Genomic DNA, 27,911 nt, shown 5'->3' with positions numbered 1-27,911 from the left:
AGTTCTCCGAGCCTTAAGAAACCTGGCCGTCTCTGAGCCTTGATGCTAAGTCATGAAGGACCATAGGAGTCTGAGGTGTATTGTATGCCATTGGGTGTTAATCTGAGGGTCCCTTTACCTACTTAGAACCACTAAATCAGTCCATAGTGTGGCTCCTCTTTAATCCTGGACTGCTAGGTACTCCATGTAGAGTATGGGTATGAGGCCTAGGGGAGGCCAGAAGAGCCAAAGCATGGCCACCAGAGGTGTTGTGAAGGGACCACAGACAAAGCAACCCTTCCCTCTCCATTCATCTTTTCAGTCCCAGGTTGATCTCACAGCGAAGGATCCAGGTCCAGGAGCACTTAGACCCCCAGCCTCATCCATCTGGGGCACAGGACTCATAGTAGGTCAGATCCTAGCTCTGGGTAAAGCCGTCTTAGTATCCTGAAGCCTCTCCAGCTTTCCTCGAATCAGATGCCGCATAGACACAGGGTCCTTCCTGGGACACAGCCTGAACTGCATTCAAGAAAAACAGTCGCGGGCTCTCCCTCTGGCCCCGGTCCTGAAGCCCTTTCTGCACCTCCTGAAGAAGAGAGAAGGAACATTCATAGAGAGGGCAGCTCAAGTTCCCCCCAGTACAAAAGGGAGTGGCTGACCAAAAAACTAGGAAAACAGACCTAAAAAGGTGGGACTTGGGGGAAGGGGACCTGAGGACCCTGTCAGGGAAAGACTTAGAGCATGGAGTTTGCAGCTTGAACATATCAGAGGGACATAAGAGAGTACAGGGACTGTGCAAGGACAATGCAACTCAAAGCAACAACCCATCAAGAACCAGTTTATTCTGCTCTTGGGTCCATTCACTGTGGATCCAGAGGACAAATTTGAGGTGATCTAGGGGCTACCATGGAGAAGGTAGCTTTAGAAGACTTGGGCTAAGTGGCCACAATTTTGAATCTCTTCAAAGCAACACCCTTTGAAAGCCTACAGATGTCCTGAGATATTGAGGAGGATGAAGTACTGGATCCTAGGTATCAAGGCCCACCAATTTGAGTACTGCCAAGCCATATAGGACAATAGCAATACAGAGGCAAGAACTAAAGACTGAAGACATCGAGATATGCAGCAGTCAACCTCCTGGGGGCCTCTAACTTTAGGGTTCATAAGCGGGCATCTAGGAGGACCCAAGGGCTGCTGACTCTGTTTGTCCAGAATATCCATGTGCTGTACTGTGCTCACTTCAGCAACACATACACTAAAATTGAACAATACAGAAAGATTAACACAGCCCTTGCTCAAGGATGACTTGTAAACTCATGAAGCATTGTGTGTGTGTGTGTGTGTGTGCGTGTGTGTAGATATACATTATACATAAAGGAACATTACACATAAAGCTAGGTATGGTGGCCACATACCTGCAATCCAACACTCGGGGGGGGGGCAGGAAGAGGGGGTTGTAGGTTTGAGATCAGCCTAGGCTACATAGAAGGTCTGAGGCTGTCCTGAGCAAACTTCTGTCTTAAAAGCAAACAAGCTCATATGAATCAAAGAAAAGCAGTATCTCGAAGGAAGTAGTGGCAGACGTCAGGGACATGGAGCCCTAATTCTAATTGCTCAGGTGTAAGAATAAATTGTGAACTTGGAGATAGAAAGTAATGGAGACTCTAGCCCTGCTGCTCTGATTTCTAAGATGTTAAGGATTTTATATCCTTGGGGTAAGAACCCCCCACTACTCCCATTTATCATGTTATAAGGGAGCAAAAATCCTAAGAACTGCATTTCTTCAGCCCCATACTTCCATACGCTACTTTGGATTAATGGGCCAAGAATTTTGTCCACTATGACCAGATGGTCCACTGATGTCCAGGTAAGATGATGTCTCTGCAGTCCTTATACTCAGGTGACATCATGTGACTTGAGCCACAGAAAGGGTGAGATTTGGAGCCATGCCCTATGGTGCTAATGTTTTCTGTGTTTACTGTATGAATTGCCCAAGGGTTTTGGCATTAAGGGCTGAGGTCCTTAATGCTAAAGCCAAAGTTAAACTTTCAATCCTCAGAGGCTCCGTTTCTCAGAATTTAGTGGCTAAAGTCCAAGCCCTTCCTTGCCTTGGTGGTGGCTTTTGCTTTTGAAAGTCCTTGGAGACTTGAGGTCTCTAAGCCAGGATTTATAAGGTTCTCTATGGAAAGCCCTGGGTCTGTGTAACTGACATTCTAATGCCCCTAGAGGGCTGACAATCTTGGTTTCACAGGAGACTGGATTTCATTAATCCAAGTTCCCAGACCTCATGTCATCTTCTGAATTCTCAAAGGTTCTCAGAGTGCCAAGTCTTAAGAATTAATATCCGCTGAGAACAGATCTTCAGTTGTCAAGAGTAAAGAGCCAAGGTTCTAGGCCCAAGGGCTTAAAAGAACATGTCTTGTATCTTGCATCCTCTAGACATTAGTTCTTTGGGTCTGGCCCTCTGAGAGAACATCTCAGGTCCCTGGAAGAACCCGGCACAGATGTAAAAATGCCAAGAATCTTCGTCCAAGGGACTAAGCCCTAAACCTCAGGATCTGAACAACAAGTTCTCAACATTACAGAAGTTTTTGGACTTCTGATGGGTTGACAATGCCCCAGTAAATCCATCACAATTTGAAAATATTGTAAGTCAAAATGCTTTTCTGTATTTAATGTATCTGACCTGAAGAGATGACTCACTCAGCACTTAGGAGCACTTGTTTTTGCAGAGGGGCCGGGTTCAGTTCTCAGCCCCTGTATGGTGGGTGACTCAGACACAATTCCAGTTCCAGGGACTCCAGTGCCCTTCCAGAGATCCATGAACAGCAGCTATGGACATGGCACACATACAGACATGCAGGCAAAACACTTGTGCACATAAAATAAATCAAGTATGTCGGGGCTGGAGAGATGGCTCAGCAGTTATGAGCTCTGGTTGCTCTTCCAGAGGACCCAAGTTTAATTCCCAGCACCCACATGGCGGCTCACAACTGTCTGTAACTCCATTTCCAGGGGATCTGACACCCTCATGACAATACACATAGGAACATCATCATAGCCAGATTTAAATGGGCTGAACACTCACTTTGGCCAACAGTGTCATCTAAGACAAAGATTATTTTTATTATAAAGTGTTGAACATCTCACATGTAATTAACTGAGTATTGTCCTGAAATTATAAACAGAATGGTTATGTGAGTAAACACCACTGATGTATAATGGACATTAAATGGTTTCCACTGAATACATGTAACTTTTCTTGTCTTCTGTAGTGTTGGGAGGTTGTACATACCTTATCACTGAACTACATACCCAGCCCTGCATAGATGGCCTTTATACCATTAGAAAGTCAAACAATTCACGAGTCAAACTATTACAAGCCAAGGACTTCTGATCCCCTTTTACTAAGAACTCCAAGGGGCCCTGGAAGACAGCCTTGGGAACCAAAATCTTGATCCACAGATAGTTGAAATGATCCTGAACACAAAGTTTGTGGCCCCAAAGAGCTACTGGTTGATTTAAATATTTATTGTTTTAATAAATAAATTAGATTTTTCAAAGCAGGGTTTCTCTGTATAACAGTCCGGACTGTCCTGGAACTCACTCTGTAGACTAGGCTGGCCTTGAACTCACTAAGATCCGCCTGCCTCCTGCTGGGATTAAAATCATGCACCACCACTGCCCAGCTATTTTATATTTTACTTATTTTTAAGACATCCACATACCGCATGTAGGCACCTGTGGAGGTCAGAAGAGAGTGTCAGATCTCTCTCTCTCTCTCTCTCTCTCTCTCTCTCTCTCTCTCTCTCTCTCTCTCTCTCTCTCTCTCTCTCTCTCGAGACAGGGTTTCTCTGTATTGCTTTGGAGTCTGTCCTGGAACTCATTCTGTAGACCAGGCTAGATTTGAACTCACAGAGATCCACCTGTCTCTGCCTCCCGAGTGCTGGGATTAAAGGTGTGCACCACTAACACCCGGCAAGGGTGTCAGGTCTCTTAGAGTAGAGTGGTTGTAAGTTACCCTGTGGGTGGTGAGAACTACCGAGCAAGTGCTCTTAACCACTGAGCAGTCTCTCCAGTCCAGAGTTGCTAATCTTTGTATGTGCTACACACAGCCCATCCAATTAGCTTCAGAAAACTCCCAGAAAGCTAAACTTCTAGAGAGCGAGGTGGTAGCCTGTAAAGAGACTTCAGCCCCTGGTCCTGCTCCAGGGCTTTAGTGGGGGGAATTGCATGTTTGGAGGTAACAGCACCACAACTCCCAATGCTCCAGAACAAAGCCCCACAGGAAAAGTAAGCTCTTTCGTGAATGAGCTCTTAAATGTGACTTTCAGACTACATGCAGGAATAAAGCACCAGGAAGGAACAAGTGTTTAACTGTTGACAGCCAGAAAATTAGCTTCCTGGAAATGGGTATACACAGAACAAGATTTTGAGGAACTCAGCCTGGAAGAAGCTCAGGCAACAGCCCGTTCTCTGACTAGGATGCTGTGGACAAACCTATTGTCTTTCCCGTTGAGTTTCTCAACTCCTTGTGGCCCCTAAAGGTGAAGTGTACTTGGCACAGGAAGTTACTGCATTCTTTACAGGGGACAGGGTACAACATGGGCTTCAGGAGGCAGGTGGGACCTCAGCCTCACCTGGTTGAACTTGGGTTCATACTCCACCCGGCCCTGGCTATTGACGTGTAGGATGGGGGATGCAATGGCTTCTGTCAGGTCCAAGCCAAGCCACAGCTTATTCATGATGGTCTGGAAGGAATAAGGGGGACGGGAGAGGCACTGGTCATTCTGCCACAACACTCCCATCCCCACCCCAGGGAGTTTGCCAGAGAGGAAATACTCTCACCAGGAACTCTCAGACTCACCTGGATCACAGCAGAGATAATGAGCTCCCCCCCAGCCCCGCCAATCACCAGCTTGGATCCCTGGGCCTTGTTGACCAAGATGGAGGGTACCATACAAGATGGTGGGCGCTCACCTGGAACTGGGGTCACCAAGCATCACCCACACCCTCTAGGAGTACCACCCACCTTCCTTCACGCATTGTTTCATGATGGGAGTGCCTCATCCAGGGGTTAGCTGCCCACCCACCCTCCTTTCTCTCTTCAAGGGATGCTGGGCAGGAGGTCTTTCTCTCACCAGGTGGAGGAGTGACAGTGGAACCTGACATGTGCCTCCAGCATAAGTCCAGTAGCTCGTTATTAAGGAGGATGCCTGTCCGAGGCGAGTACACCATCGCTCCAAAGCTGCAGATAGGTAAGATGGAGACTGAACTTGGGGCCTTGGCTCCCAACAACACAGGGCTGCAACCTGTCTAGATCCTTTACTGTAGTGCCTTCCAGCACACCAGAGCCCAGCATCACCCATGGACCCCAAAGTGGGGGACCCTTTGGCCCCCATCAGGACACCTTTTTTGGTAAGGCCCATTCCAGGCAGGACCTGGCTCAGGGCCACCTAGCAATAGCTTTCCTGGGCCAGGGATGTCCCTGGTGCTAGAGGGAAAAGCAAAATCGAGATGCTGTCTGCTTAGGGAATAACAAGGGGAGGTCAAAGGGCGTAGACCAAACTGGGACAATGGAGACTTGGATGTCAGAAGCAAAGGGGAGAGACCTACCAACCTACCCTGAGCCCTGTCCACCCCCGCCCCCACCCCAGGTCCCACACACGGTGTGTTGATGGTGCTGGTAGCTGCCACAGCACTGCCGTCTTCTCCCAACACAGACACATGAGAGGTGCCCATCCTGATGCCCCTGATTCCGGTCAGGTTATAGTGGCTGAGCTGGTGGTCCCCATGGCCATCGATCTGCTGGCGGATGTGCTGGGCTAGAGCCTCCCCCAGAAGGTCCTGGAAGGTGTTCTGGGGTGAGCAGTCAGACAGCAAGTTAGTGGGGAGCAGATCTTCCGATGAGCTCATTACCCCGGGAGACCCTTTCTCCAGTCTGTTGTAGAAAAGCCTTCCTTGAGCCCATGCTAAAGCCGAGATCCTACCTGATACAGCTACCACCTCAGAGTCCCTTCCAGCCCCTGGGACCACTGCCAGGATATCCCTGCCTAGAACTACAAAGAAATCCCTCCACCTTCCCATAGCCAGTCCTGACTCTTCCCTCCGTGCTGTATTCCAGGGAAGGGATGCAGTTACACCATCAGTCCCAGGGAGCCTCACCTGTGTCCCTGGGTGGCACGAAGGGTCCCTTAGTCGCCACCTCTGCCCTACTGCAAACTTGAGTGTCTCTACAAGGTGATGATACATGTTCACTTTCCCTTCAGGCTGGGTCACTGTCTCTGCAGAGAAGTTGAACCCTGGGGAGGCAATGGGGTGCAGGGGTATTACTTCATATAGTGGGGTGAATGTTGGTCCCCAAAAGATTTATACTCATTTCTTTATCCCCCAGAATCCATGAATACTGATTTACATAGCACAAGAATTAATTTCACATATATGTCAAAGTATGTTAAAGATTTTGAGAGGAAGTACTTACCCTGGATTTTATAGACTATGCAGGTTAGCCCTAAATGTGATGATCAAGTGTGTCAATTCTTTTTTTCAAGACAGGGTTTCCTTTTTTTTTCAAGACAGAGTTTCTCAGTGTAGCCCTGGCTATCCTAAAACTCTCTCTGTTGACTAGGCTGGCCTCAAATTCAGAGATCCAAACTCAAAGTTCTGACTACCTCTGCCTTCCGAGTACCTGGATAAAAGGCATGAGTCACCATGCTGAGCCACGTGCATCTTTAAAGTCAGACACAGAGGAGAAGAGATGTCCCCTCTTGTCTGCAGTATGACTTTCCACAATTTCAATTACCTGCAGTCAATCATAGTTTGAAAATATTAAATGGAAAGTTCCAGAATAAATAATTCATCAGTTGTAAGTGTCCCTCTGAGTAGCATGATTACACCTTGGGTCATCTTGCTCCATCACACCAAGGGCATGAGCCAGTCTATTGTCTAATGAATCCATATTATATATGCTGCCAACTCGTTAGTCACTTATTAGTACCCGCCCTAGCGCTGAGACAGGTACCCAGAACTTCGCACATGTTAGGCATGAATTCTACCACTGAGCTCTCGGGCCTTATTAACCATCTCTATGATCAGATCAACTGTGACCACACTGACGGGCTTATGTCAAGGTGACACCTATGCTACTGAACAATGGCCCCAGTGCACACTTGTAAGCTTGGTTCCACTCTTGACACTGCTGGGAAGTGGTGGAAACTTTTAAGCAGTGGGGCCTGGTAAGTCATGTGCTCAGATGGGGCTTGTATTCTCTCCTTCCTTTTTTCTCATTTCCCAGCAGCCTTGAGATGAGCTTCCTGTTCTACCACACATCTCTGCCATGATGCATTGCCTCGCCACAGGCCCCAAAGCAATGGGGCCAACCAAACACAGACAGAAATCGCAAACCTGTGAGACAAAATAAACTGTTCCTCTTATAAGCAGGTTTTTAATCCCAGGTATGTTATCATAATGGAAAGCGAATGGAAAGCTGGTGGTTTGCATATGTCAACGAGAAGCCACAGAGTGCTTCCTGTAGGTGACAAGGCGCTGTTTTACTGTCCCTAGTTTATAATTCAACTTTATCACAAGTGTAGCCACAGGGAAACAGGCAGCATGTCTAAGGCTTTGTACCATCTGAACCGATGAGGGCAGAGCCTGGAGTGATGCAGCCAAAGGTAAGGAAAGCTGACAGATTCTCCCAGGAGACTCCAGAGGGAACCAGTCCTGTGTACAACCTGCTATATAGCTTCTAGCTTCTGGAACTGTGAGGCCTCAGGCAGTCCCTGAAGACTATGACTCCCTGTGCTGTGTGTCAGCACCGAGTGTGCACACCTGACATGCAGCACTCTACCCACAGAGCCTTCTGCTCCTGTGCCCTGAGACTGGGCCATGCTTGCAGGAAAAGGATGCCATTTCCTTCGGCACAACACGGGCCAGTTCCTGAGAGAGACCAACTCTAAAGTGTACCATCCTGACCACCTGTCCACAGTCCTGGACAGTCTTGGATATCATGCATCTGTTAACTTTGTTTATGTCAAAAAAGACCATATGCTGCCATGGGAATGTCTTGGGTGTCCCCGAGGGTCCACTGGGATTGGAGCCTTGATCCCCATAGTGTCCCCATCAGGAGGTGGCTCAATCTTTAAGAGGCAAGACCTGATAAGTCTTTAGGTCACAGGGAATTTGCTGTCCGGATGTGGTCCACATGTGACTCTGGTAGTTCCTACAAGAGGGCTGATAAGAGAGAAGCCAAGCCTGGTAAACCAGTACTCCACCACTAAGCTAAATTCCCAGCACTAAACTTTCCTTGATAGGTAGCCGTGCCAGCATTATGTTATAGTGGCAGAAAGCTAATGTGTTCCCGAAATCAGGGGTGTGCTGGGAGCTCAGGCTTCCCGCAGGGCAGAACTGGAGGGGACAGAGGAGGCCTGAGAGGATCTTACCTTTCAGCACATTGAGAATGAAGCTAAGAATAGCACCCCCTGCAGGTGGTGGTGGTGAGTACAGGGTATAGTTTCCTAGGGGCATCTCCAGGGGAGCCACCACTTCCGGCTGGAAGGCAGCCAAGTCTTGAACTGTCAGCAGGCTTCCTGAGGAGAGATGGTGAGCTCTAGGAACAGATGGGGATTGCCAAAGAACAAGAAAGAGTTGCTACTCATCTCAGGTCACACAAAGAAGTTCCTTTTGCCTGCAAGGGACGTAGTCCCAAGGGGGTGATGGTGAGTACATGGGCAATGGTATAGGATGGACAGGTAGAGAGCAGGGGAAGGCAAAGTGGGAAATAGGAAGAGAAAGGTAGCCTGCCATTTCTTCTTTACAGGCAGACTTGCAAAAAGCTCTGCCACTCAAAGTTCTTGACCACAGAGACCCCAAAGGCTAGCAATGGCTAGGCTGGACTAGATGGGTACCTGGCCTCTCTTGAATCCCAGAAGCACCTGATAGTTCTGAAGGGTCTGGGGAAAGGTGTGACTTTAAATCCCCGGTACCCAGAACTTGGCTTCTTCTCTAGCTGGGCTGGGTGTTGGAGTGTCAGCGCTGCTAACCTTCCTTGGCAATGTCCTCCATCAGCATATGGCCCAGTCTCCCTGTGTATAAGGCCTCTGGACCCTCCATGGCCACAGTCTCCAGGGTATTGGCCAGTGCAGGCCATGGAAATGGGTCGTGAGCTCTCAAGGTTTCTGTCCCATTGAAGAAGAGCTGTCTGGGATAGAGGGGGTTGGGTAGGAGGCAACTTCAGACAGATGTCAGATCCCAGTGGACACTCACATTCCTCTGGGTTCTAGAGAAATATTCAGGATTCTTCCGGGGAAACAACCATGGCCCCAGTACTGAATCACTAGGGAACTTGTTCTCTAGAAGTAGGTGGGGCTGGTGTCACCACCCTTACTCCTGGCCCTGGAACCTTTCTGATGTGTCTATCTCCCAGGGTCACTTTGTCACCTACTGGGAGGACTTATCACTGAGCTAGCAGAGTAAGCAAAATGGGACAGCCAAAGAACATTTGCCACTCCCAAAGAGAAGCAAAGGGAAGCCAGCGCTGAGGGATAAGCCATCCTTAGCTTAAGTTAGGTTCTGACTGGAGAAAAGCATTGGCTACTCTGGCTGTAAGGGCTTTGGCACCTTAGGGTCAACCCTCCAGTTGAAGACTGGACTGTGGCTGTACCCGGGTAGGATGCAGATTGAGGGGTCCCCATAGTGCTCACCTCAGGGTTGATGAATACAAGAAGGGATGCAGGAAGCTGTTGTTGAGGAACTGGCTGAGGACAGAGGGCACACGGAAACCCTCCCGGAGCAGAGTGATGGTAGGCTGGAAAAGCTGAGCCCAAGGCAGGCGGCCATGCCGGCGATGGGCCTCAGCATAGCCACGAAGCTCCCCAGGAACCCCAATCCACTGGGCCCCTGTATAATATGCACCTGTCCTTAGCCAAGCACAACCTTCTCATCCCAACTTGTTCTCCCAGCTTTTGGAGTCCATGCCTGACCATAGCATTCCCTGCATAGACCTCTTGTGGCTCTCAACTGCCTTTCATAGAAAATCCACACAAAAAGACCACCAGCCACTGAATCATTGCTACACCCAGGCTACACCTTCCATCCCCGCCCCCACCCCAGCCTCGAGCCTACTCTGCCTTCAAATAAACTTGATCCAGGATCCTTGTCCCACCAACCTAGGTACATTGAGCTTCTCAAGACTGGTCTTCCCCTTGGAACACCCCCATCCTCAGAGTCTCCCTCCAAAAGAAGTCTTCTAACCCACCCAAGGTCAGGGGTCCACAGTGTCCCATATCCAGAGGCCGTGCCCATTGTCAGAGTGTCACAGTCTCTTCATGAGTCATACTGACTCTTTGGCAGGGGCTGGGGGATGTGTTCTGGACAGGCCCATACCTGATTGAGTTAGGTTGTCTAAAGAACCCTTCCAAAGGCCTTACCTGTGCCCAGTGGCTGGGCCTTTTTACACTGGTCTAGCAGGCCCTGGACATGGCTGGCTGGCACTGTCTCCCGAGCGTTGATGACTTCCACCTTCCCTGAAGTTGAGGCAGGGTGAGAGATGACTCCAACTTGTTCTAGGTCTTGGTTTCTGTGCTAATCCTTAAAACACTACCTACTACTAGAACTTTATACAATAGAGGCAAAGGCAGGGCAGAATCCCAAGAATACTAAGGAAAAAGCATGCAAGAAGGCCCAAGAAATGAGTGCCCCATGAGTGAAGATAAGTCTCTCTCCCCAGGGAGCATCACACGAGGGCCCACCTGTTGTTGCGTTGTAGATGGTAAAGATGACCCCTCCACCCAGGCCCATGCTCTGTGGGTTAACGACACCAGTACAGATCAAGGCTGCGATGGCGGCATCTGTAGGTGATCCCTGCTGCTGGAGGATGGCTCTAGGGAACATGACACGGAGTCAATAATCTGGCTTCCCTACCCCATCTCTTCCGGGGCTCATGTGACTGGCATTTACTGGGAATCAGTGACGGGTTGATGGTCTATCTGTTGGCACCAAACCCAAGTTAGGTGAGAAAACACACTGAGCTGTTTCCTCAAATCCAGCTGCTCATTGGTCCATCATCACACCCAATAGACAACAAAGTAGGATGGCATTTACACTTCCCTGTACCATACATAAGGTGGTTTCTCAGTTTTCAAATAATTCTGTTGCCATCATGCGCTGGTGCTCCCAGCAACACTGGCTCATTGCAACGGGCAGGGCCTGGACTAGGCTGAACCCCACTGTCTAAGCTGGCCTTTGGTGGGTGACCCCAGGATCCTAACACCAGGGTCCAATACTTGGACTGATGAGCCACACATCTTTTTCTTCATCCCCAAGCTTATGACAATGTACTTGGGCTTCAACTTCCTCATCTGTCCCAGGGGCAGGTCCTTCAACTTCAAAATGCTGGTGAGACTGGCCTATGTCACAGTTGCTAGTGTACCGGGAAGTACAGCCTACACAGCTCACCCAGGATTGCCCTTCCTTCACACCTGGAGCCCCTCCCCAGCAACTCTAGAATCACTGTTTAACATTCAGGTAACACAAGGAACTTAAGGCCCACAAGAATAAACCTTGGTCTCATCCCACAATTCCATGGGATCTCCAACCCCATACCTTCCCTTGACTCTCTTACCTGTGCCCCAATCAGTCCATCCTGGACTCCGCCTCACTGTGGTTCTTTAACCTCAATGTTAGTAAATATGTTAACCCCATCACCATACATGTAATCTTGGAATGGAAAGGGATAAGAGGCATACATGAAACAAAAATGCTAGATTCAGGCATAACTGTAATTTAAAAAAAAAAAGATTTATTTGGTGTGTGTGTGTGTGTGTGTGTGTGTGTGTGTGTGTGTGTGTGTTGTGTTGTGTGGAGGCCAAAGTGTTGGAAGTGGATGTGAGAACCTGACATGGGTGGTGGGAGCAGAACTTGGGTCCTCTGAAGAGCACCAAGTACTCCTGACCACTGACCCATCTCTCCAGCCCCAGAAGTACAAAATCTTAATAATAAAACATCATCAATGTAATTGAATGAAGGAAGAGGAAGGAATGGCAAAAGCCCATGGGAGACAGGTCCTCAGCTCTTGGGCCTCTCGGCAGCAGCCAGACCTGTGGTTTGCTGCCGCCCACTGCAAGCCCTTTCTGCTCTCAGCGTGTTTGATTTACATCTTGTGTTTTTTTTTTTTTTTTTTTTTTTTTTTTTTACCTCCCTGACCTCCTAATGTTGAGTCCTTGGTCCATATTTGAGCTCATCCACGAAGTGCAAACTATACTTATGATTTCTGAATTTAGTTTCTATACTACTCCTTGTAACAGGCTTTCTTTCGGGCGGCCAACCAGCTCCCAAATCATGGCACAGAGACTTACTAGTTTTGAATGCTCAGTCTTAGTTTAGCTCTTACTTTAATCTGTTTCTCTTTGTTTTGTTTTTTTTTTTTTTAACCTTTCTTTCCTTCTGTATCTCTTACTGCTTCTCATGTCTGTCTGGAGGGCCCAGTTTCAGCCCCTAGGTATGGCCTTCGCTTTCTTCCTTGTTCTCTTCACTCCTTTTTCAAGCCTAGATTTCTCCTCTTACTTATTCTCTCTGCCAGCCCACCCCACCTGTCCCTCTCCTGCCTAGCTATTGGCCATTCAGCTTTTTATTAGGCCAGTTAGGTGCCTTAGGCAGGAAAGGTGAACAAATGCCACCATCTTTACATAATTAAACAAATGCAGCACAAACAAATGTAACAAAGGCAGCATAAACAAATGTAGCACTCCTTCACATAGTTAAAGCAATATTCCTAGGCATAAACAAATGTAAGCACCTCTGCCTAGTTACAAGGACATTCCACACCAAGTCCTCTTCCCAGAGTCTGGACTCTTCTGTGAAGCCAACTCCAGAGGCCTCACTGAAGGCTAAGAAGCATTGCACTTTCACCATGACCTAAACTGTAATGCTTTTTCCCTACCAGCTCTACCCTGGCAAGAGGCTGCTGCCTTCACAGGCTTAGAAAATGATAGAATAGTGGCGGCACAGGCCTTTAATCCCAGCACTCAGGAGGCAGAGGCAGGCAGATCTCTCTATGAGTTCCACATGTCCACCCCAAGTCCACCACCCCAGTCCAAGCTATCCATCACTCTTCATTTTGTGACTACAGTTACCTGTTGGATCCGGACTCCTGTGTCTGCCTGATTTTTGTACATCTCAATAAAATAATCAGGCCATTGACCACCAGATATCCAAGTAGTAGACATAGCAGATAACTAGACACCCCCCTTTCTTTTTTCCTGAGGCAGGGTTTCTCTGTTTAGTCCTGGCTGTCCTGGAACTCACTCTGTACACCAGGCTGGCCTCGAACTCTTGGAGACATGTCTGCCTCTGCCTCCCAAGTGCTAGCATTAAAGGCTTGCACCACCACCTTCCAGCCAATTAGACGCTTTAGCCCCAACTTTCCACAGAGAAGTAGGAAAGCCAGACAAACCAGAACTGTGCTACGAAGGTGCTGGCAGCAGAGAGAGAGAGAGAGAGGGAGAGAGAGATCACGGTGAGGGAGACAGGTGCGGCGCCTGTGGCTACTTTTCCCCCGAGAAGATTGCCAATTTTGCACAGAGAGACAGAGCAGAGCATTGGCACCCTCTGATGGCTAAGAGAAGGGGTGGTGCACATGGCCATACCCCAAGACGGTTCCTTTTTGTAGGTGTAACAGCCAGAATTCCACTAGGCCTCTCTGCACGGGGACCAGCTGCAAAACATCTAGTAACCCAAATTATGGCAGAGATCCCAGAATTCTAGAATCCTAAGGCCTTAAAAAAAAATTCAAAAATTACTTTTATTAACCTATTATTTTAGTTTTTATTTGACCTTTTTTTTCCCCCCCCAGACAAGAGTGCTATACTTTAGCCCAGGCCAGCTTCACACTTATGGTGATCCTCCTGCCTCGGTCTCCCAAATACTGGAATTAAAGGGGAGAGTCACTATGTTCAGTCAAAAAAAAAATATTTTAACAACTGTTATGCATGCTTTCCAAATTGAGGTGGAAAATGACCAAGACAGCAAGCAGAAGTAATAAAACTCAGGATGGAGTACGGACAATCTTCTTAAAAGACACACAGGACCCAGTTATGAAGGCCACAGGGCTCTCTCTCCTTTCTGTGTATGTGGTGTGTGTGTGTGTGTGTGTGTGTGTGTGTGTGTGTGTGAGAGTATATGGTGTGTGTGGTGTGGTGGTGTGTATGTGTGTGGTGTGTATGTGTGTGTGTGTGTGGTGTGGTGTGTGTGGTATGGTGTGTGTGGTATGTGTGTGGTGTGTGTGAGTATATGGTGTGTGTGTGTGTGTGAGTATATGGTGTGTGTGGTATGGTGTGTGTGGTGTGGTGTGTGTGTGTGTGTTACTGTGGTGGTTTGAATAAGAATGGCCCCATAGGCTTATATATTTTAATGTTTAGTCACCAGGTAGTAGAGCAATTTGAAAGGATTAGGAGGATTAGGAGGTATGGCCTTCATGGAGGAAGTGTGTCTGGCGGGGGTGGGGTGGGGGTGAGTTTTGAGGTTTCAAAGCCAATACCAGGTCCAGGCTCTTTCTGTCTCTGTTTATGAATCAGGACATAGCTCTCAGCTACTGCTTAACACCATGCTCCCTGCCATGATGACAATGAACTAAGCCTCTGAAAGTGTAAACACATCCTCAGTTAAACGTTTTCTGTTGTTAAGAGTTGCCTTGGTCATGGTGTCTCTTCACAGCAACAGAAGAGTGACTAAGACACACCTGTACACACACACACACACACACACACACACACACACACACACACACACCAAACAGGAGAGAAAAAGAGAACTTGCAAGAAGTAAATTAAGAGACATAAAAGATACAAGAAGGTAGAAATCGCAGGACACTGGAGTTCTGTAAAGACAGGAGCAAGAATGGGGAGGAATAAACCCTGAAGAGACAGAACTGAGACCAGTCGTAGTGGCGCACACCCTTAATCTCAGCCCTTAGGAGGCAGAGGCAGGCGGATCTCTGAGTTCGAGGTCAGCCTGGTCTCTGTAGTAAACTCAAGATAGCTAAGGACACACAATGAGTGCCTGTCTCAGAAACAAAGATGAAACAAAAAACAAAGCTGTGTTTAAAAAACAAACCAAGGCATGGATTGAAGAGCCACTAAAATGTATCAGTGTGTGTGTGTGGTGTGTATGTGTGTGTGTGTGTGCGCACGCGCGCGCACGCATGTGTTTTATGTAGCCTAGGCTAGACTTGAACTTGTGAACCTCTTGCCTCAGTCTTCCTCAGATGGGATTACAGGCCTATGTCGTCAGGCCTGATTTTTTTTTTTTTCCATTTGTATTGAACTACACCAAGGCTTCTTAAAATTATTTTTTAAAAATGGGGTCACCTTTTGTGAGGACTTTTTTGTGTGACTCTGGGCATATAAATAAAATATTTACTGTTATAAATACTAAGGAATTTATTTTAAAACAGATCTTTAGTATCCACTCAATTGCCTTTTTTCCCCTTTAATCTTCAGAGACACCAGTGATCCGGGAATACCTCAGATTTCAGATATATTTAATTTTGAAATAATTTCTGGTCATTCATTCAGAAATCCCCACTTGGTGGGGATACCCTACACTGAGTTACTCACCCCATATGGGGGTCACAATTTAAAAAGCCAGGTCCTGCAACATCAGTATAAAATCTAAAACACTTAAAACCCAAATGAGGTGTTGGGGTGTTTGCCTATCATCTCAGTGTTCAGAAGCTGAAGCAGGATCTATGATTTCAAGATCAGCTGGTTACATAGTGAGTACAAGGCCAGCCAGGGTTACCTAGCAAGACTCTGCCCAAACACATCAAAATAAACAAACAAAAAACATCCACACAAGTAACAACTAAAAACAGGACAAGGAAGGCATGGTGTGGTGTATGCCTTTAATACCTGTACTTGGAGCCCCACCTTTAAAGGTGGTGGCACATGCCTTTAATGCCAGCACTCTGGAGGCAGAGGTAGGAGGATCTCTGATTTCAAGGCCAGCCTGGTCTACATAGCAAGACCAGGCCAAGCAGAGCTACAAGGTGATCAAAAACCAACAACCCACTAAACACAGAAGCTCAGTGTAATGATGCAAGCCTGTGATTCCAGAATCCAGTGGGCTGAGTCAGGAGGATCACAAATTAAAGGCCAGCCTGGGCCACATAGCAAATAAGGCAACAAAGTATGACCTCATGTCAAAAACAAGCAAAAGCTGAATACTGAAACACACAGACACACATATGTATAGACACATTCAGAGTCACAGAAATAACAGCATTTAGTTATTTTCCAGGTCCTTGGGAAAGGGCAGAAGTACTAATGAATGCTCAGCTTTGACCATGATGCATGGTTGCAATCTCTGAAAAACAAAACCCTATTGCTTAAATGTCTGCAAAGCCCAGTGGGTGATACGATGCTGGCACTATGGGACAAAGTAACATTTTTTTGTTTTTTTGAGATAGGGTTTCTGTGTATGGCTTTGGAACCTGCCCTGGAGTTAGCTCTGTAGACCAGGCTGGCCTCAAATTCTCAGAGATCCACCTGCCTCTGCCTCCAAGAGTGCTGGGATTAAAGGCGTAGGGATTTTAACAGGTAGGTTCTAGTGGGAGATTTTAGATCAAGGGAGAATGTGCTCTCCATGGAGACTGTGGGACTTGGCAGTGAGGTAAGTAGGTAAGCCATTGAAAGGATAAAAATACTGCTTAATTTTTTAATGACTATTAAAAGTTAAACATTTATAAAAAGTTTATATATAGCATGTTATATATATAGCAAAGTTATAAATAGCATGTATTTAAAAATCATCCTAGCTGCATGCAAAGCTCAGGAAAAAAGAAAAATATATGAAATAGTTTGATCATGATGATTGGTTTTTGAATATTATTATTATTTATAATTATTTGGCTTTTGAAGAATGTTGTTATCCATAACAACAGTCTGGGAATTGTTATGGATCATCCTGTCCATAAAGAAAATTAATAACTAAAAGATGGAACTCATAGCAAAAAGGGAAAGACAGAGAAAACATGACCTCTGCCAATAGATATAGATAACTCCCTGATTGGAAAGTATATTTTTTCAGCCGCTCAAGGATAAGGCTATTGAGCCCGCTGGTTTTTTTGAGAAAGAAAAACCTCCTTAACCTTGTAGGTGTGCTAAATCTCTGTAATTTAGGAAATTTTATTAACCATTTTAAGTTTTGAATTATTTTATTTATTTATTTATTTTTAGGCCTAGTGAAAATAACAGGCTGGCTTTGAAATTGGCCTTGTTAATTTTAATGTAAATTTTATAAAAGTTATTTTAACTTTGTCCTCGAGGTCCTCAGTTTTTTATTCCTGCATGGCGTATGATTGTGGACCCCAATGTATTTGAAATAAAAACTTTTTATGCTATTTGTATTAAGACCATTTTTTTTTTGAGAGTGATTTGGGGTGTCGCCTTTTCTCAGTGGGAACATGAAGGTCCACGCTCTGCAGGTCTTACACCATGATGTATTGTTTCCTCATGAGTCAACTGGCCAACAAGTCATGGACTGAAACTGTCAAACTTGTGAGCCTGAGTAAACTTGTTTTCTTTATAAAGTTGGTTATCTGGGGTAATTGTTACAGTAGTGGAAACCTGACTGGCATGATGAGCTACCAGGGCTGTGAATGGGACTCAAATCACTCAGGCAGGTCTTGTACACTTTTTATGTAGTGCACACAGAATAAAAATTTTACAATGAGAGAAAATCATAGACACACTAATGGATTTCCTTTAACATGGTGACTAAGGGCTCAGCCCATGGAGAGTTGGCTCAGCTAGCCAATCAGGGATACAAAATAACTGAAAATACATATGCACAACACATACAGGAATACCATCCTTGGTTAGCTCTTGACTGCAGGGCTGGGCAAAGGAATATGCAAATTGATGCAGAGGCATCCTGGGCTAGTTGATAGGGATGTTCTCCAAGACTGTTGAGTATGGGGATGGAGAGGTTCCTATGTATGAAACACAATGTGTAAAAGAACTTAGCTATGGGCTAGTGAGATGGCTCTGTGGTTAAGAGCAATAGTTGTTCTTGCATGGATCCCTGGTTTGACTTCCAGTACCCATAAGGTGACTCAAAGCTACCTGTGGCTTCAGTTTCAGGGGGCATCTAGTGTCTGCATCCTCTGAAGGCACCAGGCATGCATGTGACACCCATACATACACACACCAAAATACCCATAAAAATAAAATAAATAAATCTAAAAGGTTAAAAAATACATAGCTTCTGACTTAAAGGGACTCCTACTGGTCATATTGTGACAATTAGAGCATTGGAAAAAAGAAGGAAGGGGTTGGAGAGATGACTCAGTGGTTAAGAGTACTTGCTGCTTGTGATGGAAAATTAATAACTAAGAGGTATAAATTAGGGGCAAGAAGGGAAAACTAGAGAGAAGAAAACTCCCTGACTCCAGAGTATAGGACCAGGGCCCAGGAGACAAAGGAGAAAGCCAGAGCCCACCACCAGCTGTGTTAACATCCTCCCTGCCCCATTATCTTAGGGCAGCCACTGAGCCTGCTGGTTTGGGGTGGGATGGGAGGGGGGGGGAAGAAAAAAGAAAAACCCCTTAACCTTGCAGGTGTGTTAATCAATCTTGCCTAAATAAATGACAGTTACTATTCACTTTGATCCACTTGTAAACTAAGACTAGCAGTCTCAAACCTCCCTTTCCCATTTTCCTTTTTAAAATGCTTCAAAATTGTAAGCAGGCACCTTACTCTTCTGATAGAGTGAGGGAGGTCCCAGCTGGTTTGGTTCTTAGCAATAAAAACCTTTTGCTTTTGCAGTCGGAAGTCACTTCTTTGGAGGTTGAGGAAATCCAGTAGGCACAAGACTGCTCTTCCAGAGGACCCACAGTTCAGTTCCCAGCAGCCACACAGCTGCCCACAACCATCTGTAACTCCAGCTCCATGGGACCAGATGCTCTCTTCTGACCTCCCTGGGTACCAGTCACACATGTAGAACACATACTTACATGTGTACATACACATAAATTCTTTAAAGCAAAAGCAAAGCAAAACAAAACAAAAAACAAAAACCTGGGGATTATAGCATTAAAAAAAAAAAAAAAAAAAAAAAAAAAAAAAAAAAAAAAAAGTTATCTGTGAGTCAACAGAAACACGAAAGAACTTGGGATCAGGGAGAGGAGATGGTATTTTGGAGACGATCATTAGTGAATAACAAAGAAATCATTAAGTTTGGGAATTCACTTTTGTTTTGTTCCCTTCTTCAGTCATATGACACCTCTGGAGGCAGCCAAGAGGCCATCATCAGATGCTGCCTCACAATCCTGGACCAGAGCCATGAATCAAGATAAGCCTCTTCTTTACAACTTAGAAACAAATTGTAATTTGTTCTCATTAACTTGCTTCCTCCCTCCCTCCCTTCTTCTCTCTCTCTTTTTCTTTTTTCTTTCTTTCTTTTTTTTTTTTTTTTCCCTGAGATAGGTTTTTTCTGTGTAGCCCTGGCTGCACTGGAGCTTGCTCTGTAGACCAGGCTGGCCTGGAACTCACAGAGATTTGCCTGCCTCTGTCTCCCAAGTGCTGGTATTAAAGGCATGTGCCACCAATGCCCAGCTATAATTTGTTTCTTAAGCTGTATCGAAACACAAATTCAACATGAATACCGTTTAAAAAAAAAATCAGCAGGTTGGTGGTGGTGCACATCTTTAATCCCAGCACTTGGGAGGCAGAGGCAGGTGGATCTCTGTGAGTTCCAGGCCAGCCTGGTCTACAAAGTAGGTTCCAGGATAGGCTCCAAAGCTACACAGGGAAACCCTGTCTTGAAAAAAAAAAAATCAAGTTTTTGGGTTTTGGTTTTTTCTTTTCTTAATGCTGGTAATTGACTCAGGGCCCTGCAGTGCAAGTCACATTCCTAGATGTCAAAAGCTGTCGTGAGGCAAAAGAAATGGAGGCCTCAGGACATAAGCAGAGACTGATAAAAGGAGAAACAAATGCACAGTTCATCAGATCACCAGCTGAGGACGTAGCTCAGCGAGCCAGCATCTGTTCAAGGCTCTGGGCCAGCACACACAAAAGAAATCAACAAAGTGAAAGGGGTAAAACTAAATTCAAAGGCTTCGCTTTTGATAATTTACATTGGGAAAAAATTATATAAATGTGACAAAGCCTTAAGTCCCCATTCAACTCTAATTATTCATACTAGAGAGAAATAAAGGGACCAGACCCTCACTCAGCCCCCTGCTTTAGCAGCCATAACAGGCTACAGAAAAGACATGTAGGAGTCTGACTCAGCACATAGCACAAAGAAACTCCAGATCCCAGCCTAGGGCCAAAACTGAACACAAAGAAACTCCAGACTACCCCTACCCCCCTAGCCTCCTAGATGCTTGGTTCCTGGGAACTGTTTGGCCATAAAAGAAACTCCAGAGGAGACCAAAAACTCCCCTGTAGTCTCCAGGATACAGTCTGAAAACTATTGGTCTCTATGCACAACAGGCCACCTGCAAGTAACAAGACACAGCCATAGAAACCACAGAATGTTTCCATCTCAGCACTGACCAATGAGGATAATCAGCACACAGGTTTTTCATGCCAAAATATGACTTTGAGAAATTCCCCTGATTGTTCCCCAAACATCAACCAATCAGAAACCAGCCTGTACCTACTGATGTGATCCTGTGATTGATTGATTGATTGATTGATTGATTTGCCTTTAAAAACCTGACAGTAGACAGGGAACTCACTTCCTCTGGTGGCTGCTGTATTTGTCAGCTGGACAAGCTCCCTGTCATGGTTGGATGAACAATAAACCTTATGCATTTGCATCAGTGGGTCTGTCTCCCTGGTGTTCTTTGGGAATCTTCTCAACTTAGGCACCACACAAAGCCAACCAATGGTGCTTTGTAAGGCCACTGATTTGGCCCCATCAAGCAGATCAGGGACAAAGACTCTTTGCAGGCCCCTGTAAACATTCAAATGACCCTAAGAGGATATTTTTCCTTGTAACAAAGGGTCTTGCTGTGTAGACCATGCTTGACTCAAACTCACAGGCCCCCTGCCTAATCCTCCCAAATTCTGGGACTATAGTTATGTGGCATCACGCCTGGAAAAAAGGTTATATATATATATATATATATATATATATATATATATATATATAAAAGAAGTATGTTAATAAATGTGACAGTGTGCATATAAGCTGAACATATTTCTTGAAAAAGAATTTACTAACTTCTGGTAATTCATACAAAGAAATAGAAACAGGCTGGTGGGCCTGTTCAGTGGGTAGAGGTGGCTTGCTGCCAAGACTGCTGACTTCAGTGCCAGTTCCAGAATCCAAATGATGAAGAAAACCAGCTCCCACAAGTTGTCATCTGACCTACATAACACACACACACACACACACACACACACACACACACACACCAAGTAAACAAATAAATGTAAACTAAAACACAGAAACTCAGTACCTATTAAAGACACAGAAGCCATAATTTAAAAGCCTCACATGCACATACACAAATAACTCAAGCATAGAGGGACTATTAGCTTTCTATTACTATAACAAATAATGAAATGATCAAAAAAATTAAAAAAAAAAAAAAAAAAAGGTCTATTCTGAGTCACAGCCCAGAAGTTGTAGTCCGGGCCACTTGCTTCTGTGACTCTGGGGCTGTGGTGACACATGGTAGAAGGGTTTGGCAGCACAAACCTTCCCAGAAAGTGAAAAGGGGGACTGGAGGAGAGAGGGGTCCCACAACCCTCTTCAGGGCATGCCTGCCCACCCCTTATGTTCCATCCAAGTTCCACCAAATGGAGAGCTCACCCTTCACACGATCTTTACAAGACCTTTAAGATCCAAGCTGGTGCCGAAGGCTCAGCCGGGTAAAGTTCTTTTAAACAAGGCAGGATGAAATAAGCCGTTTTTAAAATAACACAAAATAAACTTTCCTTCAGGAGAAGGGGGGGGAGGCAGGGAGAGGGAGGGAAGGAGAGGGAGAAGGAGAGGGAGAGGGAGAGGGAGAGGGAGAGGGAGAGGGAGAGAGAGAGAGAGAGAGAGAGGGAGAGAGAGAGAGAGAGAGAGAGAGAGTGCTTCTGTAACAGTGTTACCTGGGAACCCTTTAGCATCACCTAGGACACGGGCCTCTGGGCATGAGCATGTGCGTAGGGATTTTTTTGATTAGGCTAATTGAGGTGCTGGGATTTCCCCATTGTGGGTTGCCCCAGCTGGCTCCTGGGACCAGGGCCCTGGAATGTATGGAAAGGAGAAAATTAACATCACAGGTGTGGCTTGTTCGCTCTCTCTCCCTCTCTGGTTTATCGAGATAGGGATTCTCTGTAGCTTTCGAGCCTGTCCTGGAACTTGCTCTGTAGACCAGGCTGTCCTCAAACTCACAGAGATCCGCCTTCCTCTGCCTCCCGAGTGCTGGAACTAAACGCTCTGTCTCTTGATTGTGAATGTGATGCGCTCAGCTGCTCCAAGTTTCCATTGCATTGAATCCCCCACCATAATGAATTGTGTCTTGAACTGTGAATCAGAATAAACCCCTCTCTTTTAAACTGCTGTCATTGGGGCATTTTTAACATAGCCATGGGAAAGAAAGCACAGCTTCTCAGTTCTTTATGAGATCAGCATGAGCCCCATACCAAATACAATAAAGACAGGCTCAGCAGGTGCCTAGCGTGCATGAGGCCCTGGACTGGATCCATGCACTGAATACAGCTAAACTGATGAGACAATTGTAACAAAGCAGACATACATGCAGGCAGAACACTGTATACATAATAAACAAATGTTTAAGAAGTATAATGTACAACCTAATTTTGGGGGAGGGGTTCGAGACAGGGTTTCTCTGTAACTTTGGAGCCTGTCCTGGAACTAGCTCTGTAGACCAGGCTGGCCTTGATCTCTGCCTCCCGAGTGCTGGGACTAAAGGTGTGTGTCACCAATGCCTGGCTATGTAAACCTAATTTTTTAAAATGCCAGGCCTGATAGCTCACAGTGGTATTCCTGGGGCTGACTAAGCCAAGTGGATTGTCCTGAACACAGAAAGGTGAGAAGAGGGAGGGGGTGAGGAGATTTCCCATAAAACAGAAACTTCAGATAAACAGTGATCATACCCAGCACCCAACATAGTTATAGATGTGTTTGCATCGTCCACAGAGGTGGCTGGGAGTGGGTGGTGTTCTGTCCCTCTTGGTTACCAGTGTGTCCCTAATCCATGACAGATTAGAGGTGTCCTCGGGTATTATTTTACCATTACGGAAATGGAACCCAGAGCCTCATGTATGTTAGGTAAGGCTGTGCTGCTGAGCCATACATCCACCCCTCACATACTTGATATATGGCAAACAGGAGTGTTAGTTGTTGCAGGTAAGAGACAGGCTCAAGAATTACCCACATGCATCTCCAAGCCCCAACCACAGGCATGAGCTGGGAGCCCAGGGCCACAGGAGTCCTGCTATAGTAACACTATATTCCTACTAGCCAGCTACGAGAGGCTGGGGGGAACTCAGCTTCTGGAGCCTGGCTTTCCTCTGCTGAGGAATGTGATCAGTTTTGGTCATTGGGATAATGATACATATCGGCCGCGCTTGTCCCCCTCAAGGCACCAGCAGGGCTGTTGTCACCGCTACTCCTATGCCATGCTCCTCAGATGTGTGGGCTCACATGGGCATTTGCATACTCATATACCATCCCTGGGTGCCAAGGGACTTTGTCATCAGGCCCAGTGGTCAGGGAAGGCTGTCACTTCCTGATGAGGTGGCCAGGAATACAGAGAACATGAATCCCGTAGAACAAGGTTCAGGCTGGAAGAGTAGAAACTAAAGCTAAGCCCCTGGGAGGGAGGGACTGGTAGCCGGAGCTAATCTTCCCTCGGGTCCTGAGATGTTGACCATGTCCAGATCAATGACACTACACAGAGCTACTAAAGGAACATGCTCAGTGTGGGGGGTGACCTCACCTGTGTGCTCACAGCCATCCCATGAAGGAAGTGCGAGCCTAAACGCCACTTCCCAGAGGGGAAACTGAGGCTCGCATGATTCTATAGCTTGGCCTGTGTTGTTGATCTCCTGAGACATCTGGGCCACACTCAGCTCTTGGGGTCCAACTGTAACCACTCGGTCAGTGTCACCCAGTGTCAGTCCAGACAGAACCCTCCAGAAACTTGCTACCCAGAAACCTGAGGGAGCCCTACCTACCTTCTGCAATTTTGGTAAATAAAACTGTGGGGTGGAAGGGGAGGGGTAAGGAACATTGGGAAGACTGCCTCTCCCACAAGGCTCCCAGCCTGGCAGGAGCAGCAGTGGCAACCATAAGGGGGAAACCCCAGGCCCAGTCCCAGCTTCTTCCCTTGGGCAGACCTAAGTCAAATGGAAAGCTTGGCCAGGGGACACAGCGGCTGGGGTACCTTCTGGAGGCCTAGTGTGGCTATGGTCCCTGACCTTTCCTTTGTGTAAGCTAAGCAGCTGGGGCCACTCCCTCCCACTCCTAGGGTCTTAAAACAGGAACAGGAAGCAGGGAGAGCGGTTTGACAAAGCACTGGAGGGAACCCACATCCGCTTTCCACCAGGGAGAGCTTGAGGGAGAGTTTTGAGTGCAGGAGGGTACAGGTCCCGAGCTCCAAGCACCAACCGCAGCCCAACCCTCATAGACCAAGCACTGTTCAGAGACCTTCCTCAGAGATGTAGAAGCACCCCCTTGTTCATGGGGGCTGCTCATTTGTGAGGCCTGAGTATACATGTGTGCGTACACCGCCTCCCCCACATACACTCACATACTCACAAGCTAGTTTCATTTACATCTCTGCATTCTGGGAAGATTAAGCAGATACTTTGTCTCACAGCACAGAGCAACAGTTGGTCTCAACTCTTGCCTCCTTGGGGAAACACCCTGTAGAGTCGCAGAAAGGACTGCCTCCCCTGATCCAAAGCTGCTATCCCCAGCTACTGCCAAGTTCAATGCAGATGTGAAGGAGGAGACAGAAGTCTGGGAACTTAGAGGATCAGGTCAGCAGGTCAGCTACATTGAGGAAGGGAGGTGGGAAAAGAATGCATAGACAGATGGGTTAAGGGAGGGGAGAAGGAAGAAAGGATAACAGGGAGGAAGGAAAGATAAAGGATGGGTCAATTCAAGATCAGTAAAAGAAAGCATGCTAGAGTGGTATTTTTGACAGAGATCACCATTCTCCCTGTTGCAGAACTTAGCCTTGGGTGTATAAAGCATTTGAACTCCACAGTGGGCTACCAGGCTAATATCCTGAGAAGGAGGCTCAAATGGCCGGAAGGAAGGAAAGGTTGGGGACTAAGAGCAGCTTCCTGCCACAGCCTGGTCCTGTGGCAGCATGGTGTGTAGCAGAAGCTTCCATGGGTTGGGTTTGTTAGGTGTCAGGAAATACCCCCTGTGGCTCCTGTCACTGTGTTTTCCTCCCAGTCTGACTGTATCAGCAAGCATTCCACTCACCAAGGCCAGACTCTGCCATGGAGGGAGGTCCTGGTAGATGTGGCGTGTGTGTGTGTGTGTGTGTGTGTGTGTGTGTGTGTGTGTGTGTGTGTACGTGTGTGTGTGTGTTCTGAAAGATTTGGAGAAGTAGCCTGGCCCTGACAAGCATTGTGTATGGCAGGTAGGCAGGATCTACATATGGAACCCTGAAGCCTGTTGCCTAAGCCCCTGAAAAAATTCCAGCCTTTAATCCCAATATTCTGGAGGCAGAGGCAGGCAGATCTCTGTGAGTTCCAGGCCAGCCTGGTCTACAAATCGAGTTCCAGGACATCCAGGGAATCCATGTCTTGACCCTCCTTCCCCTCAAAAAAGTTCCAGCCTTGGTCAGAATAGGCAGGAACAAAGTAGCAGGCTTCATTTAGTCTGCCTTTTCAACCAGTACTGTTCAGGTGGACTCCTTGAGCGATACTGTTACACCGTCTTTGCAACACTGTCCTGAGTCCCCATCTTCCCTATGGACACACCTACACTGTCCTCTTCACATCCCTACCACAGTCACACAGTGTCCAGAAGCATCCAGCTACCAAGGGCCACCAAGTTCACACCCACCTCTTACTCACCGTCCAATATCTGAGCAGATCTTGGAGTCAGCAGCTACTGCAGCATGAGCAAAGGCCTCAGAGCCACAAGAGGCATGCCGACGAGAAAGGGCTACAGCCAACACAATGATGGCCAGACCCAAACCAAGACCTAGCAGGACCAAGCAGACTCTGGCCCTGTGACTCCAGGCCATGGCTCAGAGGGAGAGAGGGGAGGCAGGTGGGCACACAGGGCAGTGGATAGAAAAGAGAAACAAACTATTGGCAGATGAATGGAAAAGAAACTATATGGGACAGATGAAAAAGAAATCATCAGTGGGTCCAGAGATAAAGATAAATAATCACACAGGCCAGGCAGCTGGATGGCAAAGATAATAATAGACAGGCTTACAGATAGGTGGGCAGGCAAGTTTACAGAGGATCAACAGGAAGCTGGCCAGCCAGGCTGATGAGTTACAGAGAGACAGAGGACAAACGGACCGGACAGACAAGGCAGCCAGGCTCCTCCAGGACTTGATACAGAGACAGATCTGGCCACAGGTCTGAACTTCCAGTTTTTAGCTCCTTCTGCTTGGCCCTGGAGGCAGGCCAGGCATCTACAGGGAGGGTTTTTTTTTTTCCCCCTTGAAGAGCCAGCTGCTGTTGTTAACTCTTTCACTGCCAGTGGATCCCATGGCCTTTCCTAATGGCCAATGGCAACATGGGCTCCTCATCCCAGCGCCATGGGCAATATGATGCTTGCTGCACCCAGGAGAACTGTGGCACAGGGCTCAAGGAGACTCTCCGGACACTTCCCTGGCTCCTGACAACAGCTCAGGGTCAGGGTGTTTCCTGCAGGGTGGAGCTCCTTACTCCCCAGCCCCCAACACCCAGCTACTTCCACCTAGGCTGCAGCTCAATCGAGACACCCATGTGGTATAGGGTTGGGGATGGAAATGCACCACGGCAGTTGCTCAGGACCATTTACCACAGCCTGGCACAGCTGCACCTATACCTAGGAAGGAGATAAGCAGTTGGGCCACATGTCTAATCCCTGGCCCCCAGTGCCACTTCATCATCCACCCTAGGACATGGTGACCCAGAAGCACAAGCTTAGACCTCTGGGAGATGAGGCTGTCCTGTCTGGGTGCCCTCATTTCTGTAGCTCAGAGTCCCACTGGCTGCTAGCCTGCTTCCCTGGATTCTGTTGTACTCAGGGCTATGCCTGTGCTGGTGAGCCTCCTCCTCTTGGGGAGCTGGCCTCAGGATGTTCGTTTGTGTGGGAAGCAGCGGGAGAGAGGCCCCACTGGGGTGATCCCTTGAGCAGACTTAATAGGCTTGCAGGGCAGAAGAGCCCTGGGCTGGACTTTCTCTCCAAGTCTCAGTACCTTCCCAGCATCCCTCACTCTCTCTTTCCACTGAGCATGGTCCTCCCCCATCTCCATACCCAAAAATGAAGCCCAGAGGGGGCTGGAGAGATGGGTCAGTGGTTAAGAGTTCTAGCTGCTCTTCCAGAGGTCCTGAGTTCAATTCCCAGTAACCACTTGATGGCTCACAACCATCTGTAATGAGATCTGGTGCCCTCTGCTGGCCTGCAGGCACACATGCAGAAGGAATGCTGTATACATAAATAAATCATTAAAAAAAATATTGAGGGCTAGAGAAAGAATGTCTGTACTGACCCACCCAGTCTGTTAAGTGTCACATCCAGATGCCCTTCCCAGCATGGGCCAGAGAGACTGTTGCCCATTCCCACATCTGCCTAGGGGGAAAGGGTAGTGGGTAGTGTCTGTGGGAATCTTCCTTATTCCAACTGTGCCGACTATTACCCACATTGCAATCAGCCAGGAGCCAGGGTGTGGAGCAGCCCACTCACTGGCTATAGCCCTCAGGCTCTACAGACAAAGCAGTTGG

At 47.1% G+C, this 27,911-nt stretch overlaps 1 protein-coding gene and 1 non-coding gene across 2 annotated transcripts; one reads left to right on the top strand and one right to left on the bottom strand.

Annotated features, from left to right (window-relative positions):
• Positions 1 to 144: 144 nt before the first annotated feature.
• On the bottom strand, positions 145 to 26,271 carry Ggt5 (gamma-glutamyltransferase 5). The gene is made up of 12 exons (XM_051186913.1): positions 26,040 to 26,271; positions 10,728 to 10,858; positions 10,407 to 10,502; positions 9,681 to 9,876; positions 9,021 to 9,178; positions 8,421 to 8,567; positions 6,145 to 6,281; positions 5,648 to 5,838; positions 5,121 to 5,227; positions 4,847 to 4,965; positions 4,620 to 4,730; positions 145 to 565 (listed from the first exon to the last, which is right to left on the bottom strand). Exons 1-12 carry the CDS (start codon positions 26,210 to 26,212, stop codon positions 419 to 421), a joined length of 1,713 nt encoding a protein of 570 aa, XP_051042870.1. The 5' UTR covers positions 26,213 to 26,271; the 3' UTR covers positions 145 to 418.
• Positions 1,211 to 1,315, top strand: LOC127224429 (U6 spliceosomal RNA). The gene has a single exon (XR_007834708.1). It is a non-coding gene; the product is annotated as a U6 spliceosomal RNA (small nuclear RNA).
• Positions 26,272 to 27,911: the final 1,640 nt, after the last annotated feature.

This window comes from Phodopus roborovskii, unplaced genomic scaffold (assembly GCF_943737965.1).
Source record: "Phodopus roborovskii unplaced genomic scaffold, PHOROB, whole genome shotgun sequence".
NCBI lineage: Eukaryota > Metazoa > Chordata > Mammalia > Rodentia > Cricetidae > Phodopus > Phodopus roborovskii.
Note: the sequence above shows the minus strand (reverse complement) of the source record. Positions and strands in the feature narration are given on the sequence as shown.